At 36.1% G+C, this 20896-nt stretch overlaps 1 protein-coding gene across 2 annotated transcripts in view; it reads right to left on the bottom strand.

The window, feature by feature from the left end:
• LOC128024041 (voltage-dependent R-type calcium channel subunit alpha-1E-like) overlaps nt 1-20896 on the bottom strand; it is an 86618-nt gene that overhangs the window by 39312 nt on the left and 26410 nt on the right. For both annotated transcript variants that reach the window (XM_052610689.1, XM_052610691.1), the window contains exons 8-17: nt 19136-19189; nt 17464-17544; nt 17009-17218; nt 14858-14970; nt 14364-14476; nt 13713-13844; nt 12119-12188; nt 11813-11930; nt 11599-11666; nt 11082-11149 (exon numbers count right to left, since the gene is read on the bottom strand). In XM_052610689.1, the coding sequence (XP_052466649.1) occupies nt 11082-11149; nt 11599-11666; nt 11813-11930; nt 12119-12188; nt 13713-13844; nt 14364-14476; nt 14858-14970; nt 17009-17218; nt 17464-17544; nt 19136-19189 (1027 nt within the window). The remainder of the gene's footprint in view (nt 1-11081; nt 11150-11598; nt 11667-11812; nt 11931-12118; nt 12189-13712; nt 13845-14363; nt 14477-14857; nt 14971-17008; nt 17219-17463; nt 17545-19135; nt 19190-20896) is intronic.

The following is a 20896-nucleotide window of genomic DNA, read 5'->3' as shown; positions in this document are numbered from 1 at the left end:
GGAAGTTCCTGAGGTTTGCTTTCAGGGGTGAAGCATACCAATATTCCACCTATTACTCTCACCCCACACTTTCAGCAAGTGTGTGGATGCTGCTCTGGCTCCTCTGAGACTTAAGGGCATCCACATACAGAATAACATAATTGACTGGCTGATATTAGTACAACCTCAGCAGTAGGCATTTCGGCAGTGAGTTGGCATTCTCATTCCTATGAAGGAGCTGGGATTGAGGCTGAATGCCAAGGAAAGTCTGGTTTCTCCAGCACATAGGACCACTTTTCTTGGCATGATGTGGGATTCCACGATGATGCAGGCATGTCTGCCTCCTGCTCATATCGAATTGATTCTCAAAGTCTTACATAGGCCAGTCATTCGCTGTCAAACAGTTTCAGAGATTGTAAGGTCTGATGGCAGTTGCATTCAACATGATACCCTTTGGCCTGCTGTACATGAGACCTTAGCAGTGGTGGTTTAGGACCAAGGGGTTTTCCCCAAGGGGCAACCCACTTTGCATGGTCAATGTCACGTGGCAATCCTTACATGCCTTAGACATGTTGAGGAAACCTTGGTTCCTGTCTTTATGCTTTTCCCGCGATTGCTTTGCTCCATGGGAGTTCTGGAGAGTGTACCCGGGGACAGGGTCTGTCTTCTGCTAGTAGCCCCATTCTGGAGTAACAGAAGCTTTGGGTGTGGCTCTTAGCATTGGGTCTCTCAATTGAGATTGTTCAGACCATACTCTAGTCCAGAGCATCCTTCACGTGGAAAACAACATATGAAGCCTGTAGTTATAATACATTATAAGGGGGTTCTTAAGGCATTATAATGAATGCATAATGCATTATAAAAAAAAAAAAAAATTTATATGTTAACAACAATAACAACAATTATAATACATCATAATACTTACGTATTTGTGGTTATAAGTTTAAGAGTATGATTATCTATATAACACACAATGAACACCATATTAAATCTACTTAATTTACAGTATAATGGACTGTATCATATCTTGACATTGTTTATTTAAGATCTGCACAGTATCTTACTACAGTTTGTGAGTTGCCAGATGTTGAGCGTTATAAGAGTGCTTCCTGTGGAGCTAACAGCTCACTAAACAGCTGTCTAAAGGGTACCATCAAAATAATCAAACTGATATTACAATAAAAATAGTTCAAAGCAAATGTGTCATATTACACATTCACCTGATCTGATATCCGATCTTGTGGCTGTTTGAGATAAATTATTATTATTATTATTATTATTATTATTATTATTATTATTATTATTATAACTACTACTACTACTACTACTTATAAGTGGTCTTTGACCGCTTTAAGTAAAGTAGCATCAGAAAAATGGCAATACATGTGACTTATTATACATTAAAAATTAATTGTGTTATAAATCATCATACTCTTAAAAGCTATAACCACAAATAATTATTCACTATAATATATTAAAACTGTTCTTATGAATATTCATGAGACGATACAACATATTATACTTTTTTATTTTTTATAATGCATTATGCATTCATTATAATGCCTTAAGAATACCCTTATAATGTATTGTAAATACAGGCTTCATAGAAAGTTTTACTTGGAACCTTTTTATTTCTTGGTGCGGACAATGACTGCAAGAAACTGTCAACTGCTTAGTTAATGCAGTTCTGGAGTTTCAAGCTGAGTTAAAGCGTTTCATCCACTCTGAAGGTGTACATGGCGGCCATAGCTGCTTACCATGCCCCTTTGGGTGGTCAGTCATTGGAAATAAGCCTGTTTCTCTCTCTGTAGCACTTTAAGGCCGTGGCCAGCACAATGCACCAAGGTCCACTCGTGAGTCATGGGGGTGGTACTGAAGGACTCTGAACGCATTGAAGAGGTTTCACATAAGTTCCTAACCTTGAAGACATTCTTTCTCTACGCTAAATGCTCACTCAAGAGAATAGGGGAACTTCAGGCTCTTTCAATTTCAATTTAATTCAAGCTTATTTGTATAGCGCTTTTTACGATACAAATCATTACAAAGCAACTTTACATAAAATTATGTTTCTACAATATTTAGTAGTAGCTTATAAGTGGTTACTGTCAGTTTGTGTGCATATGAGAGGATTTTTCAGAAACATTTATACAGGACAAGTAGTCAGTCAGACGATGAACATTATTAACAGCAATTATTATATGATGCAATCACACTTGTAGCAATATTTGTCTTTTATGTTTGTTGATTCAGGATTAGCATCATCTGGGGTCCTCTGAGGGGTCAGCATCATCTCTTCTCAGGTGTTCTGGATCCAGACTGGAGTTTGTGTATATCTTAGTTACCACGGGATGTAAATCCCATGGGAAAACAGAGAAAGAAATAGAGACATCATTAGCATAGCTTTGTTCCAACAAAGTAAAATTAGTTAGTTTAACCCAAGCTAAAGAATAAGAATGCGCATTTGATCAGATGCAACTGCAGTCACGATTTAAGAGATGCATTATGCGAATTCTTGGTGAAAGAGAAGCGTTTTTAATCTAGATTTAAACAGAGAGTGTGTCTGAACCCCGAACATTATCAGGAAGGCTATTCTAGAGTTTGGGAGCCAAATGTGAAAAAGCTCTACCTCCTTTACTGGACTTTACTGACATTTACTGCTATCCTAGGAACTACCAAAAGCCAGCATTTTGTGACCTTAGGGAGCGTGATGGATTGTAATGTGGTATAAGGCTAGTTAGATATGCAGGAGCTAAACCATTTAGGGCCTTATAGGTAAGTAATAATAATTTGTAACTGATACGGAACTTAATAGGTAGCCAGTGCAGAGACTGAAAAAATTGGGGTAATATGGTCACATTTTCTTGACCTGGTAAGAACTCTAGCTGCTGCATTTTGGACTACCTGTAGCTTAAAGATGCAGGACAACCACCTAGAAGTGCATTACAATAGTCCAGTCTAGAGGTCATGAATGCATGAAGTAGCTTTTCTGCATCAGAAATAGTTAACATGTTTTGTAGCTTGGTAATGTTTCTAAGATGAAAGAATGCGGTTTTTGTAACATGGGAAATATGGTTTTCAAAAGACAAGTTGCTGTCTAATATAACACCCAGATTTTTGACTGGAGAGGAATTAACAATACATCCGTCTAGTTGCTAATTGTAATCTACAAGATTCTGTGTAATGTTTTTTTGGTCCAGTAATTAATATCTCTGTCTTATCTGAATTTAATAGGAGAAAATTATTGGTCATCCAATATTTTAAATTTTTAACACACTCTGTTAGCTTAGATAATTTAGAAGTTTCATCTGGTCTCTTTGAGACATATAGCTGAGTATCATCAGCATAACATGGAAAACTAATCCCAAATTTTCTAATAATATTACCAAGGGGCAACATATATATTGAAAATAGAAAGGGACCTAGGACGGATCCTTGTGGCACTCCATATTATATATGGCCCTGGTGGTCTATGCACAATAGCAAGCCCAAGAGATTCATTTGATTTATTTTGCATATCTGACAGTGTAACATTAATCATAAGTATTTCGAATGAGTTAAACCTGTATCCTGTTTTCTGGGTAACAGTGAAAACATCACTATATTGTTGCAACACCTGGGAACAGACAGAGTCTTAATAGATTGGACAGCACAAGTACTTCTATCATTTGAGTGTGTAGAACAAAAATCATCATAATAGTTATTTGAGAATTGGCTTACTAGTCATATGGAGGCTCTGTCAGTTTACCCCTAATGTCTGATGTTTGCCACATCAGAGACCTCTGAACCCAGACTATGACATCCTATAAGGTCTTATTCATGGGTGCTTCCTTGGAGGACTTTTGTAATGCGGTGGGCTGGTCCTGTCAGCACACATTTGTTTAGGTCTATAATCTAGAGCTGGCTTTGTAAGTATGATGAAGTGGGCATTCTCATTGCCATTCCCTTCCAACGCAGCTTGTGATCCCTGCAGGGAAATGTCTCATGTACTTTATGTAACCATGGTTCCCTTAAGAGAACAAGACACTGATCGCTCTGAAATACTTCCTGCATCCCTGTAGGTGCTTACTTCTTCTTGTCAGAAGCTAACATGCACTGTGCCTGGTGCACTATTAAGACTCCTGGTTGCTCCCTTGAACCAAGCTAGTGAAGTCTTGCTTCTCCATTGGACTGATTCCACATGTACTTTAGAATGTGGTTACACAGAGGTGTTTCCAAAATGTCCAACTTTTCAACTCATAATACCTAGATATTTGGGACTGGACAGCTACTGTACTAAATTGGGAACTAACTTTGAGATGTACTGTATTTGTCATTATGGAAGCAAATTTTATAATAAAACGAGAGTAACTAATCAATTGGATAAGTTTCTTCTTTGATCAATCCATTTTACGTTTTTGTCCAGATGTCACTCTGCAGAGATCAGAACATACATTTCTTCTCTGAAGACCAAAGATGCACTGTTGTACTTATCTGACTACAATGTTAAATTGTAAAGCTTCTATTAACTAATATCTAATATTAGCAAATATAAAATAGTATTAAAAAAAAAAACCTATTGGTGACCTACTATTCTTGAGAGTTTAGCACCAATAGAAAGTTATTTGAAAATTATAGGCAGTTGTGCTGAAATAGAGTTGGAACTGAAACCTGTAAGAAGGTAGATTGTTTACCAGGAGCAGGATCGACTATTCTTGTCCTACAAGTATAAAACGATGGTTGTGGAGCAGTATAAAGTTGTCAAACTCCACCTCTATAACCCTGAAGAATCTACTCTGTTTATGGCTTCCCCAAAACACATATAACATTACAAGACATCTGGCCACACTAGTGTTTTAGACTTGTGTTGAAACACCAAACACTTCAAATGCAGAGAAAAATTCCAGTGCCACTTGTTACAGATACCAATTCAATACAGTACAGCAGGGGTGGTCAAATCTGGCCCTCAGTGTCCACTATCCAGCATAGTTTAGGTTTCTGGGCAAGACTAGGAAGTGTATCAACATTTTAAATAACATACATCACAGAACAGTGAAGATTTGGACCATACGTGAGTAGTTCAGTGTTTTTTTTTATTTTCACCTTTGCAACAGTAAGAGAGACTTTTAATGCCAAGTTATGATGCAGTTGTGGTCTCCACCATCAGTTCTTAATTAATGAAGCTACTTGGATGGAGTGGGGAAATGTCCTGAGCCCCAGAGCACCAGATATAGTTGACTATAATAGTGAAAAATTAATTTTGGTTTTAACAGCATTGCGAGGAAGAACAAACTTCATTAGAACCACGCAACTCCCCTAAATTACTACAAATAGTGCAGGCGCGCAGGGAAAGGGGGAGAGGGGGAGAGGGGGAGAGGGGAAGGGGTAGTTTTCTGGAGTGATATTACTGCGCCGTAGTCGAAGTCCTGCGAAGTGCTCTTCCGCCATACATTATAGTTATCATTTTTTATCCGCTTAGAAAATTGCCTCATTTTATTTTGTGTCCCCATACTTACTCGTGTAACTACTCATTTAATGGTCTTTAAATAGGGGAAAAAATTGTGTTTTGTTGGCTTCTAAATTCATCCCTGTTTGGATCCTTAGGAATGGTGCTAAGCTAAATGCTAACATAGTGGTGCCGCGCACTACAATGATTAAGTGCATGCACTGAGACAGGAGAGGTACATATCAACTCATCTAAGTTGAGGGAAGAACATAGTGGAATATGGAAAAACGGTGGTGTTTTCCTTTAAACTATCACTTAAATAAAGTTGCTCCCCTGGGTCTTTCCCTTACCAAGATTGTATAAAACTGATCCGTGATCCGTTAAGACAAAACTGATCTAACAGAGTAGTACTACAATGGGTTTATATGTTATTTAGACTGATTAATAACACTAAGAAAACTACTTTAGCATGTTTGCACTGCAAGAACTGAGAATGATTTTAGTTAGAGGAACATCATTTATGGGGACTAAATTAACTCCTACTTCAGAGTAGGATCTAACCCAGCATAATGGGAACTACCAGTGTCATAAATGTACATTGAATGGCCGGAAGCCAATAGAATACACTATTCACTGGAGGAATGGCAAAACAGGCAAAATGGCACTAAACAACAATTTCAGCTGTTTGCTGACTTCAAAATTCTTAGGTACATCACAGCTGCTCAAAGAACTCCAGTTACTCCAGAATAATTGGTCCTGTAAAAAGAATGTGTAAGTCACTTTGAATAAAATCATATACCAAGTTAATACTAATTTTTTAATACTACCAGTCTTCTTCTAATGTATCACTCATACTGTATTTCTCACAGAAATGAAACTGAGGCCTCAATGGTCCAAGCTGCCACAACCTAAAGCAGTGAAGATACTTCAGAGATTTTTAGCCTTTGCAAATCTTTACTGCATGGTCATCAGAAAGTGAAGTATTATTGTAGTCTCTTGGCCTATAAGAGGCAAACATAAGTGGAAATCCATGGACAGGGGCTGATACTAACAGCTTAACCACTGCACCAACACTAAAACACTCAAATCAATACCTGCCATTTGTATTTGTAACTGATGTCACATATTTTGGCATTGGTGTTGTATTGAAAACTATGGTGAAGGCCGCAGTAGTGGTTTAATGCCATCTGTCATTAGGAGCTTTGTTTTCATCAAAACTCAAGTTTTACCTCACTGCTACCTTTCAGCCAAGTACACCCAATACAATTTTGCTGCCAAATGTTGGCAAACATAAATGCATAAGATAGACAAATCAGCAGTCTTACACTCCCTAGTGTGCCACGCTCATTAATTGATTTTGCAGTGAATTTTAGCCTCCAAATTCTGGCAGTAAGACATTTTAGGTTGCAGTCTTGCAATGTAACTACATATACAATGTCTGTCTACTAAAGATCCAGTAAGAGGACAGAAACTAATGCCATGATCAACACAGACTGATGTGAAATACTCAACACTTTCAAAGTCTTGGCTATAATGCATAATAGGCATGAAAATATGTCACAGATTGTGCAACACCATCTTACAAAATTAGCTTCAGCTATGGTTTGAATACCTGCATACAATTTTCAAGTAATCCCAGAGCCCTTAATAAGCTGGTTCATGTTCATGTGTTTTTAATCAGGGTTGGAGTGACCCTCCAGGAGTAGGTCGCTATGTAAGACATGTTCCTGGATCAACATCTTTTGTTGATCCTGGATCAACATTACTGTCCAGAAATATAGACTTAACCCAATACCTACCCCTAAACCTAACCCTATCCATAATTTATTCCTAAAATCAGAGGGAAATGATAAGTGAATAACAAGGATGTAGAAGGATCTTACCCTGACTGTAAGCCCAAAACTGACATTTCTTAAAAACGTATCCCTCGATTCTAATTGGTTGATTGTTGATCCAGAAACATGTTGTACAGTACTTGGTGAAATCACATTCACCTCCAGGAGCAGGGGTTTACACCATTGCATTAGACCTAGATCTAAAATTAATCAAATTAATGCACTGAACTCCTATAAATAAACTATCCATAAAATTATCTTACCAAAAGCCAGGATATTCAGATGTGAAACCATATAAAGGAATGGATACAGAGGCCAACAAAAATGCTGATTTATTTGTTTCATTTGACCTCCGCTCATTACTAACTCAGCGATTTTGCATTATATACATTTAAATCTAAATTCCACTGTCTGATATACTAAACTAAAGCTTGTAATCACTTTAATACCATATTGATTTTCTTCTATAAATCAACACACTATTCCCCTGTGGCAAAGGCACTTGAGTTTCCTAGCAACTAAATATTAAAAAGTAATGAAAGGTTCAGTAGACTTGTTGCTTTAAATGAATGGTTGTTGTCATGATGTAAAGAACAGAAAATGCTATTTGTTAATAATTGGAATCGGAGCGGAGCTGCTCTCTGACAACATTTTCAGGACACTTTGCTCCATATGACTAGTAAGGACTTGCGTTTACTGACCTAATTAACTCTCTTGGAGTCAAGCAAAATGTCACCGGGCCCACTCATCGTTTTAATCATACACTAAATGTAATTATATTGCACTGAATCGATCTTACTGATACAGATATCGTTCCTCAAAGTGATGATGTTACAGACTATTTCCTTGTTTCGTTCATGCTGCATATCACTGATATTAACTGTATGTCTCAGCGTTACCGTCTGGGCAGAACTATTGTTCTAGCCACCAAAGACAGATTAGCAAATAACCTGCCTGATTTATCTCAACTGCTATTTGTACCCAAAAATATACATGAACTAGACGAAATGCCTGGCAACACGGACACTATTTTCTCTAATACATTAGAAGCTTGTTGCCCCCATCAAATTGAAAAAGGTTAGAGAAAAACGTACTGTACCATGGTATAACAGTAATACCCACTCTCTCAAGAAAAAAAACTCTTAGACTTGGGTGAAAAACTAACTTGGATGTTTTTAGAATTGCATGGAAAAACAGTATGTCCAGCTATAGACAGGCTCTAAAAACTGCTAGGGCAGAGCATATACACAAACTCATTGAAAATAACCAAAACAATCCAAGGTTTTTATTTAGCACAGTGGCTAAATTAACAAATAACCAGACGCCACCTGATTCAAATATTCCCTCAACATTTAATAGTAATGACTTTATGAATTTCTTCACTGATAAAATACATAACATTAGAAATAAAAAACAAATGTAGATTCTACAGCGTCTAACACTTCAGTTTCATCCATCGCACCCAAAGATAAAGAGCAGTGCTTTACAACCATAGGACAGGAAGAGCTAAATAAACTTATCAATGTATCTAAACCAACAACATGTTTATTAGATCCTGTACCCACTAAATTACTGAAAGAGCTGTTACCTGTAGCAGAAGACCGCTTCTTAACATTATTAACTCGTCGTTATCTTTAGGTCATGTCCCAAAACCATTCAAGCTGGCGGTTATCAAGCCTCTTATTAAAAAAAACAAAACTAGATCATAGTGAACTGGCAAATTATAGGTCTATTTGAAATCTTTTCAAAAATTTTAGAAAAAGTTGTGTCTGCTCAATTGAGCACCTTCCTGCACAAAAATGATCTGTATGAAGAATTTCAGTCAGGTTTTAGGCCCCACCATAGCACAGAAACTGCACTTGTTAAAATTACAAATGACCTGCTCCTTGCGTCAGATCAAGGCTGCATCTCATTTCTAGTCTTACTTGATCTTAGTGCTGCGTTCGACACCATAGATCATGACATACTCATAGATCGATTACAAAACTATACAGGTATTCAAGGGCAGGCTCTAAGATGGTTTAGGTCCTACCTGTCCGATCGCTACCATTTTGTATATTTAAATGGGCAGTCATCTCATTTAACACCAGTAAAATATGGAGTGCCAAAAGGATCCGTCCTAGGTCCCCTTCTATTTTCAATATATATGTTGCCCCTTGATAATATTATTAGAAAATACGGGATTAGTTTCCACTGTTTTGCTGATGATACTCAGCTATATATTTCAACGAGACCAGATGAAACTTCTCAATTATCTAAGCTAACAAAGTGTGTTAAAAATGTAAAAGATTGGATGACCAATAATTTTCTCCTATTAAATTCGGATAAGAGATATTAATTATTGGACCAAAAAACAGTACACAGAATCTTGTAGATTACAATTTGCAACTAGACGGATGTACTGTTACTTCCTCTACAGTCAAAAATCTGGGTGTTATATTAGACAGCAGCTTGTCTTTTGAAAACCATATTTCCCATTTCCCAAAAAACTGCATTCTTCCATCTTAGAAACATTGCCAAGCTACAAAAGATGTTACCTTTTTTTTATGCAGAAAAGCTAGTTCATGCATTCATGACCTCTAGACTGGACTATTGTAATGCACTTCTAGGTGGTTGTCCTGCTTCTTCAATAAACAAGCTACAGGTCGTCCAAAATACAGCAGCTAGAGTCCTTACCAGGTCAAGAAAATATGATCATATTACCCCAATTTTAAAGTCTCTGCACTGGCTACCTATTAAGTTCCATATCAGTTACAATGTTCCTGTAGCTCAACTGGTAGAGCATTGCGTTAGCAAGCAAGCTAGCGCAAGGTTGGGGTTTTGATTCCCCGGGAACACATGATAGGTAAAAATTGATAGCCTGAATGCACTGTGAATGCACTTAAGTTAAAAATTATTATTACTTAACTATAAGGCCCTAAATGGTTTAGCTCCTGCGTACCTAACTAGCCTTCTACCACGCTACAACCCATCACGCTCCCTAAGGTCACAAAATGCTGGCTTTTGGTAGTTCCTAGGATAGCAGTAAATGTCAGCAAAGTCCTCTAAAGGAGGTAGAGCTTTCTCACATTTGGCTCCCAAACTCTGGAATAGCCTTCCTGATAATGTTCGGGGTTCAGACACACTCTCTGTTTAAATCTATATTAAAAACACATCTCTTTCGCCAATAATTTGAATAATGCATCTCTTGTGACTGCAGTTGAATCTGATCAAATGTGCATTTTTATTCTTTAGCTTGGGTTAAACTAATTAATTTTACTTTGTTGGAACACAGCTATGCTAATGATGTCTCTATGTGTTTCTCTGTTTTTGCTGGGATCTTCATCCCGTGGTAACTAGGATTTACACAAGCTCCAGTCTGGATCCAGAACACCTGAGAAGAGATGATGCTGACCATCAAAGGACCCCAGATGATGCTAACCCTGAATCAACAAACAGAACTAACAATTATTGCTACTAGTGTGACTGCAAACATGAATTGAATTGAATTACTACTACTACTACTACTAATAATAATAATAATAAGTTCAGTCATTCCAGTTTACCAATTTAAGTGTTTTTGTGAACTTCCCTATTAAATTTGACCAGAACCAAGACTGATCAAAAAACATGACAGACAAATGGTACATTCATATATGACACTTCTGTTCATGTGTTTGATGGGTCTGAAAAATTACTTGGCAGCAGAGTGGCATAATTCTTTAAAAGCATGTCTCAAGCACAAGAAGATTTGCAACAGTCAGCAATCAACACCAAGCTCTTGCTAGGAAAGGTGATGATAAGGAACTGTATCCTTAGTTCGAAAAACAGATTATGACAGAGCAAAAAAAAAAAAAAAAACTTACTCCGAGAGGCCAAATTCTCTACATTTATAACGCTGATTAAAGAACTCTTCCTGCTCCTCCTCTTCTTCCTAACACACACACACACACACACACACACACACACAAATACTCTTCAATATACCTACCTAAGAGCACACACTATGAATACACTATGCACTTAAATTAAGTACATGAATAGTAATTTAATATAAAATGCACACAATAGTTAATGCACTGGAAACATAATGTAAGGTATACTAATGAAGTCAGAAAGAGCTTTTTGCCCAGGTCGTTTACACACACAAGGAATTTGTAGACAGGAGCTATCAGCGCAGAAGAAATTACAGATATTGTGCAAACATACAAAATAGTGCAGACATACATACAGTAGGAATTACATAATAGAGCTAATCAGAAACATACATTATATGTTATAAATTTTTGTGGGATTATTTCTGGTCAGTGTTATTTCTATTGCAAAATATTACATTTAAATGTTTATTAGACAAGTGTAAAGTGTTACCCTTCTTTATCTTACCTTAGTTAGTTCCTGTGCATTGGCTAAATTATCCACAGCAATAGCCAAGAATACATTGAGCAATGTGTCTGTTCACAACATCGTCAAGAATTTGGGTAGAACTGAATAGAATGAGCATTACATGTTTAACATTGTTTTCATGTGCAACAACCAAATTATTGTATTTAATAATAATAATAATAATAATAATAATAATAACTGATAAAAAGGATACAGTTCCCAAACAAGGTTAAAACAATAAAGTATATTGAGGACCACATGCCGTACTGCACCCCTCCTTGTGAGCGAATCCCATTGTACATCACCTCATTCCAGTCCTCTCCAGTAAGAATCTATGTTGAATTAATTATTTTTAAAAAGCAGTTTAAATAATATAAAAGTTAAGTCTTGCAATGTAAATGTAACAAGTTGTCGTAATCATACTAAATAATATAATTAAGTTGAATATGAGGTGAACGTAAGATTTATGATTCAAAAGCATTTACTATGTTTACATCCAGAGTGATCTGTGGAGTCTTACCTGAAAGACGGTCATGATGGCTGCTGGAAACGTGTCAAAATTTGTAGGAGTATAATCTTCAAAGATGAACCTGTGCAAGAGAACAGCTTTAGTTAAAACTACATTTGTGTTTGTTATTTTTATCCTTGTGCGCATCCATATTGTTCCAGATTGCATAAGTAACCATTTGTTATTGCTTGAAGCACAGACACATCGCTCTGGTGAGCCAATGGCATTTTACTTTTGTGTATGTTAGAGCCACGCATTTTTACTAGTCAGAATGTACCTTATATAAATCTCTCAGGATATGTCATGCAGCATCAGTGTCTTTGCTGTTTCTGGAAGGTGTGTGAGTGGAGAGAATGTGCACATAACTGAGATGATGTGGCTGGGAAACAAAAGTGTGCCTTTCTTAATTGACAGAAGCATGCTGCTTGCATTGTCTTATAAGATAATATCTCATATTTCTGCAGTGCATGCAGTGTGGTATTTTGGGAATGCATTTTGTGACAGAAATTTGGGTTTACACCATTTTTGCTATCAGAATTTGTCAAAGCTTGGATGAATAAATCTAAAGTAAGACTGTACACTAAATCAAATTATAATATGGACTAGTGTCTGTGAAAAAAAAAAAAAATACAAATAAAATAAAATAAAAAAGACTTTAAATATTTAAGTATTTAAATATGAAGTCCACGTCTTCATAGCAAGATGCCGTAATTGGTTTAATTTGAAGAAACTGTGATAAATATTACTATTGAACATTAATGTTATCAATAATAATGATAATAATAATAATAATAATAATAACTATTAAAACTTTAAGAATTAATACATTCTATGTATAATATATTCTCACATTTAAATTTTAATAGTAAACCTCTGTTGTGCAGCCCTTTGTTTGCCAAAAACAGAAACTGTTATTTTTTTTATTTTATTTTTTGATTGCATTTGAAATATTAAGATGTCAGTGTTGTATGGCTTCATTTGATTACCACTGATAATAAATTTGTATTAAATCAGAAGTCCAGAAGAAATAAAACAGGTGACCAGAATTTCTAGAGAGAGTAAGTAAATATATCCACTCATAATAAATTATAAAAAATTAGTAAAATGTTTTATTAATTTAATTGATTTAAATTAAAATGGTATTAAATTGCATAAGTTGCATTAGATCAGTAAATTACTACAATTTAGTGCAAATAAAATAAAACAGAAAAAAATAAAAAAATAAAAAAATAAAAAAAGCTTCCAGAAAATTGAAAATGCAAGGTCCAGTGGTATCTATAATTATGAAGGGGTTCCTAGAAAATGTTCTTCTTTTTTGCCTCGCCCAAAAACCTGAGAACCCCTGCATTACAGTATACTACACAAAACTAATGTCACACTGTTACGCAAACAAGTGTGTGGAAAGTGTTCTTCACCATGCACTGAATAAGATCAACTGGTATTGAGACTTCACATATTTTTTTTTTCCTTCAAAGTTTTTGAATTGTATATTTTAATGAATTGATTTACCATTTTATTTTTAGATTTGTGTACAGTATATCTTTATGTTTGTCTGTGAGAGAGACCGAGAGAGATCAGCGCTCTCAAACCAGATTCATGTTCTTACCTTCCACCAAACAACTGCATGCCAAGTAAAGCAAAGACTACGATAAACAGGAAGAGAAGGAAGAGCAGACTGATGATTGACTTCATGGAGCTCATGAGGGAAACCACCAAGTTCCGTAAGGATGTCCAGTACCTGATCAATCAGACAAAACAGCACACCTTTCTTTACATTGCCATTATTTGCCAATTTGCTCAATTTAAAGTGCTTCACAATATTCTCAAGAGTCAGATAGTTTGCTCTGTATCATATGGTTCTGTCAGCATATTTAAGGTAATACAATTGCATTCAAATCCATTTGTCTTCTATTCAAAATTTGAAAGACATATTTCATGATATTTGTGTCTGAGTATGCAGCCTTAATGTGAATAAATCCTTTTCTTTCAAACTGACAAATGGACAGACATACAGTACAGTACCTAAAGTTGTTTTTGAAATACATATTTGAAAATGCTGTTAAATGTAATAATAAATAATAAATTGGTCTTGATTTTGGTGTTGTAGTCGAGAGACAATGTTGCAGACACATCTGTTTAATATATTTTTATGTAGTTTCATGTCAACAACATTATTTGCATTTGCTGGCGGCTATCATGCAGAAAATTCCTTGAAAAAATGCTGCAGATACTACTTGGATAAATGATATAAACTTACTTCGTTATTTTAAAGATTCGTAGCAGACGTAAAGCTCTGAGGACACTGATGCCAAAAGACTCTCCAGGCCTGAAGAATCCCCAAACCACTTCAAAAATACTGCCAACAATCACCTGCACAAAACACAACAAATACTTAAGACATTAAGGGGAAAAATAATAATAATAATCCCCTTGAGACCCATTAAAACTGCATTATTGAACCACAGTGCCAAGGTTTTAGTTGTTGTTGTTATTGTTATTGTTTTTTTTTTTTTAAATAATGTTTTGTTTTATTTTACTATTTAACTGTAATCATCATCATACTTACAAATAATAATTATTGTTATTAATTAATATTGTAATCACTGACAGATCCAAAAGTGTATATATAATAATAATATATATATATAAACAGTATATATATATATATAATATTTTCAGGACAGCTTTCTAACAGACATTTCTGTCCTCTAAGGACCTAACTTAAACATGAACACTAAAAGATACACTCACCCCACAATCAAAGCAGTTAAAGGATGAATGGAAGTAGAGACGGAAACCAAGGCCATACATTTTCAGAAACATCTCAGCAAGAAAAAGTCCCAGAAACACGAACTCTGCGTAGTCTGAAAAACATACAAATTGTTCAAGTGTCAAAGAATTTGTAAAGTGGCAGACACTTACTGTTTCCTGGGTTTCCGAAAGTATTAAAACCATGTCTACTGTCTACTATGTCTACTCTGGAAGCAAGCCCTAAAATTAAATTGCTCCCGTTAAAATCAACAAAGCTCTATAAGCCTCATTCACAATGTTGGTTTGATGGGTTGCTAGATACATGATGTGTTATACAAATAGAATCAATATTCAAGCCTGTTAGAATAAAGTATTTGGCCAATGGTACATCCCTGTTAGTAACAATGGATGAAATTGAAGTAAAGACTCTGACAAAAGTCTTTTGAAATGAAAATGCAGGAACACTGTGACAGCTTAAGAAAGCTTTTATGACAACACCACCTGCCTTGAGCTACAGAGTGCTGGATGTCCTGTTGTGCCGTATGGAGTTATTTCAGCAAGTCTTAGACCTTTAGGGACCATTAAGTAAATGTCCGTCATCAATACACAGAACATTTCTGACATGTGGAGCAGGAAGTGAGCCATTTTTCTGTCTGACAGGACTATTTTTGGGTAGTCATTTTATTAGCAGCAATTTCTCTGGAAAACATAATGTTGCCCTGAAGTGGTTCTGTTAGTTGCAGCATGTTTCCTCCTAATAAATTGTGCTTTTCAGAACTGCAAACTGTGCTGTAGATGTTTTTATCAGAAGCAACAGTCAGACACTCAGAGAGGATGCTTCTAGGAGTTTGTGATCAGACTGTAAGCTGACTTGAGCACCATAGATCAGGTCATGATGTTGTATGAGTGAGGTCGTGCGAATTAGCCACCTCGTAAAATATGTACGGAAGATCAGGCTGAAAAGCTGCTGTGATGATAACACTTTTTTATTTTTTTATTAATGAACTGAATAAAACCTTAAATTGTGGGTTTAAGTGCAGTACACCAGCAATTTGAACTTATTTTTTATTCTTTACTATGCAACAGGGGTGCCAGGTCTGCGTAAGAAAACTAGCCCAATCATATGGTTCTGGGGGAAGTTAAATATTAGTTGGGGTTGGTTCTTCTTGGTCGAAATTAAACACCTATTTAAACATCAAATAAAAAATCTAGTTGGAGCTAAATCTGCAGGACGTTGGTCCTCCAGGAGCGGGACTGGACACCCCTGTCCTAATGGCAAACGCTAAAACTAAACAGTTAATCTTATTCTTTCTCTCTGGGTAACAGATGGTGCTCTAGTTGAATATGCCATGGGCTGTTTGACTTGCATTAGAAAAACCCAGAGGCCGTCTACTGATAATTTTCAGAACTCTCCACAAAACCTAATTTCAAACAATGAATATGATTAGTAAATTTGTATAATACTGGTCTAATGTATCTGGTAAAATGCAATCCTAAGGGACAGTGCAAAAATTATTTTAATGTAAAAATATATATATATATATATATATATATATATATATATATATAATAATAATAATAAAATGATTTACTATAGACATGCAATGAAACATTAGCAACTATTTTTGCATCTGACCTTATTACACATGCATTTGTAGGAGTTTCCCTTCGAGATGCACAATTTGTGTGAGGAGTATATTTAAATTAAGGTTTGTGGCAGTCAATTTAATGGTTTTTACACAATTTCTTAACACTCCCAAAAACCACGTCTTAACCCATCTTGTTCCTGTTGTTATTAGGTTAATGACACAAATTAGCATGTTTGTATACCTCAGGAGTGGATGCTGTATCCATGAATGCTTTTAACCAGATGTTTATACATGATTTGAATGCATTTTCATTATTAATGTCTTCCTTCCTACACTACACTGATGCAAATTTAAGAAAAATTGCAATGTAAGATATTTGATCAACCGTACCCCAAAACCTTATCTACACCTGAAAGCTTTTAAAGCTTTTTATACAAATGATAAAATGAGTAAAACTGCTTATACAGACGTCAAATTTAATGCCAATACATTCCTAGCATTCATGCATTATTACAATGATTCTTTCTACGAGTAGTAATATTAGGAAGAATGGGATACTCACACTGAATAATAGTAAGCCATTCCGGTTGGTTGTGATGTACGATGGAAACACAGATGGTGTTGAGCCCCACCAGACTCAGGACTATCCAATAGAAGCTGTCAGTTTTAACCATTCGCCGAATAGATATCCGCATCATGCGCTCCTTGCGCCGCAAGTAAGCAGCGGGCCCTCTTCTCGCTGTCCGTATTCCAACCCTCGGTCGGGGGCCACCTGATACCCCAAAAAAAGAAAAATACATATTCTCACAGAATGTCATTTGAATTTGAATCTTTTTTTTCTTGTTAGAAAGTCAGTGGTGGTATTTCAAAATCCTGAACATTTCTTTTTTTTTTTTCTTCCCTCCAGACAGTCATTCTGTTCAGATGAATGATACCACAAACATGATTATACAAAGCAAAACAAGTCAAGTCTTAATGCGGATAAAAACAAAGAGATGGCATTTATATTTTACTCACCGATTGTAGAGATTTCAGAATATTTATCCTCTCCCGGTCCTCTACGCCTTGCATTTTTCTTGCTGGTGGCCCTTTTCAAAACTAAAATGAAAAGGGTTAAATGGTGCCGTTTGTTGGCTTTATGCATCTTATCATAATGGTATAGTAATTAGAAGAATATGTCTGGAAGTAATTGTTGCAGTCGATATTTCCCAGCTAATAGGGAACATTCTTAATAAGTTATGTAATATCTAGGACAAAACATTCTTAATTGAATGTTTATGAAATGCTATAATAATACTACTACTAATAATAATAAATAATAATAAATAATAGTAATACTTTTTAATAGTAATAATTTTATTTATAACAAACTTTTCATCAGAGATCTCAAAGTGCTACATGTTTAAAAAAGCTTTGCTAAAAATAAATGTCTTAAGGCATTTTTTAAAACAGTGAGTGGATGGAGGTGCCCTCAAGGAGTCAGGGAGGGCATTCCATAGATGTGGGGCAGCAGTACAAAAGGCCCTATCTCCCATTGTCCTAAGTCTGGTTCTGGGTATGTGGAGAAGGTTTGAGTGAGTGGAAAAATCGGGTTGTGCTTTGTGGGTTGATAAGTTCTTTTTGGCATCTGAAAGGGTGAGAATGGGGCGGAGTTTGGAGATGTTATGGAGGTGGTAGAAACAGGTCTTGCATAGGTGATTTATATTAGCTTCAAAAGTGAGTTGCTGGTAAGGATGGTGATTTGATCTGGTGAGAAGTGCCAACCAGGATGGCTTCGGTTTTGGAGCTATTGAGTTGAAGGAAGTTGTGCTTCATCCATACCTTTATCTCCTCCAAACAGGTGCTGAGATTTGATGGGGATGACTGTAAGTGTGTGGTTTCAGCTGTGGCATGTACATAGAGCTGTATGTCATTGTCATAGCAGTGAAATGAAATTTTGTGGTTGCTGATGATTTGGCCAAGGGGAGTGAGGTAGAGAATGAAGAGGATTGGACCAAGGACTGACCCCTGGGGAACACCACAAGTAACTGTGTGTGGATTTGATTTGGAGTGGCCCAGGGAGATGTATTCTGTCCGTTTTGTGAGGTATGATCTGAACCAACTGAGGGCAATGTCATTTAGTCCAGTAGTGAGGTGGAGCTGGTTTAAAAGAATGCCATGGTCGACAGTTTGAAATGCAGCAGAAAGGTCCAGGAGGATGAGGAGGGAGGGAGAGCCAGCATCAGATGACATAAGGAGGTTGTTTGTGACTCTAATGAGGGCAGTCTCTGTGCTGTGAGCAGAACGGAAACTTGACTGGACATGTTCTTACAACTTTATTAATGTTTTATTAAGGTTCTGATAACGTTCAGAGAACATGTTCTAAGATCAACACTGAATGTCCTTATGATGATATATGTACTTGATGAACGTTCTAAGAAATATTTTATGCAACCTTTAAATAATGTTGTAATCATGACAAGAAAATATATTTTTTATACATTTTATCATAATGATCAACAAACAGCAGTCCTTAAAACTGATTTTCCATAACAAATTGTAAATCTTTTAGTTTTAAATTAAAGTCTTGCATTTTAGTAAGAGATAAATTATATAAATTACGGATAGAAAATGTACCTAGATGAAAACTGGTTTAAAAAACTCCATAAATGAGACATTTATTGATGTGCTGTTAAAATGAAATTCATACCATCTAGCGCTGATCTCCCAGAATTTTTGTTTTCTTCTGCAAGCATTACTTCCTCTTTGAGAGAGAGAGATAGAGAGCGAAAGAGAGAATGCACATAATATATTAGCAATGAAGTGATTAACTCAACGTTAATCAAATCAATTATTGGTTGATTCAGTTTGGTTTGTGATGAAAAAATAAATAAATTTGTAGGCCTCTTAAAAGTGATCTGCTGTACTGTAGAAGCATCAACTATTCTGAGTACAGACAGGAACATATACAAACACTCCAGGCAGTGAGTCAGTGTCACCTTTCCATTGACCCTTCACTGCGTGGGAGAATGAGCAGCTTCACACACTCATGTTCACCTGAATGTAGTGTTCAGGTGGTGGGTGGCAGGGTGAAATGTGAAAAGAGTAGTGTAGGTGTAGTACACAATCATAGCACTGTCTGTCACTGAACCTGGGTAAAGACTGTGAAATTTCGCTAGCCTGGCTGAAATTACTGAGCCAAAAGATGATTTTGAAAATCAAAAGATACAAATAACATTGCATTTTAAAACAAGCACATAATACCACAGTAGTTTACTTGAAATATTTTAGCATAACAACAGAGTAAGTCTGAGCATGCGACTGTGCTAGTAATAAGTTGGCCAATTAATCATCATGACTTGAGGTTTTTATGTGTTTCTACAAGCTACATGTAAGGTGATCGTCAGCAGATATTAGTGCATCAACAGCATAAAATCACTTGATGTCTTGTTCCCTGTGCTCTCAAGAGCAATTTTGCCACTTGGCATACAACCACATGTTCCCTGCATCTCCCACAACTCCTCTCATCCACACTTTTCTAAAAACTCGACATTCGTTTATTACTGGCTAGTGAAAACCTTCTGTATTTTCAGGGTATTTCAATTAACCAAATTATTTAAATAAATAATTCACCCAAAAAATAAATAAATAAATGAATAAATGAATTAGCTGAACATATACTCATTCTCAGGCCATCCAAGATTAGGATGAATGTGTTTCTACATCAGATTTGGAGAAATGTAGCATTGAATCACTGTCTCAGCAAAGTATGCTCTGCAGTGAATGGGTGCCCTCAGAATGAGAGTCCAAACAGCTGATAAAAACATCACAATAATCCTCAAGTAATTCACAGCACTCCAGTCACTTTACATCTGGAGAAGACAAAAGATGAAACAAATCCAGCATTAAGACGTTTTAACTTCAAACTTTCACTTCCGTCCATAATCCACGATAACAATTCCTCCAGTGAAAAAGTCCATCTCCTGTTGACTCTCACATCAAAATCCAGACACATATTTGTCTAGAGCTGTTCAAACAGTGCTTGATCTGTGCAGATTTCTCTCCTGATTCAGACCAGAACACGTTTTTCACTGGACTATTGACTCATATTTTAGCCGAAAGTAACAGTTTGAAGTCAAAAACATCTCAATGATGGATTTGTTTCAAAACAGCTTTTGTCTTCTCCAGATGTTAACTGATGGACTGGAGTGCTGTGCTTTATTGTGATCAGCTGTTTGGATGCTCATTCTGATGGCACCCATTCAACGCAGTGCATTCATTGATGAGACACTAATCCAATGCTAAATTTCTACAAACATGATGAAGAAACAAACTCATCTACATCTTCGATGTCTTGAGGGTGTGTAAACTTTCAGCAAACTTCCATGTTTGGATGAACTAGTCCTTTAAAGGAATCAGTCAATACCAGGAACTGCAGGCTTGTTTCTCACCTCTAACCTTCAATACACAA

This window comes from Carassius gibelio, chromosome A2 (assembly GCF_023724105.1).
Source record: "Carassius gibelio isolate Cgi1373 ecotype wild population from Czech Republic chromosome A2, carGib1.2-hapl.c, whole genome shotgun sequence".
Taxonomy (NCBI): Eukaryota; Metazoa; Chordata; class Actinopteri; order Cypriniformes; family Cyprinidae; genus Carassius; species Carassius gibelio.
The sequence above is the reverse complement of the archived record's forward strand: the minus strand, read 5'-3'. Positions and strand labels throughout refer to the sequence as shown.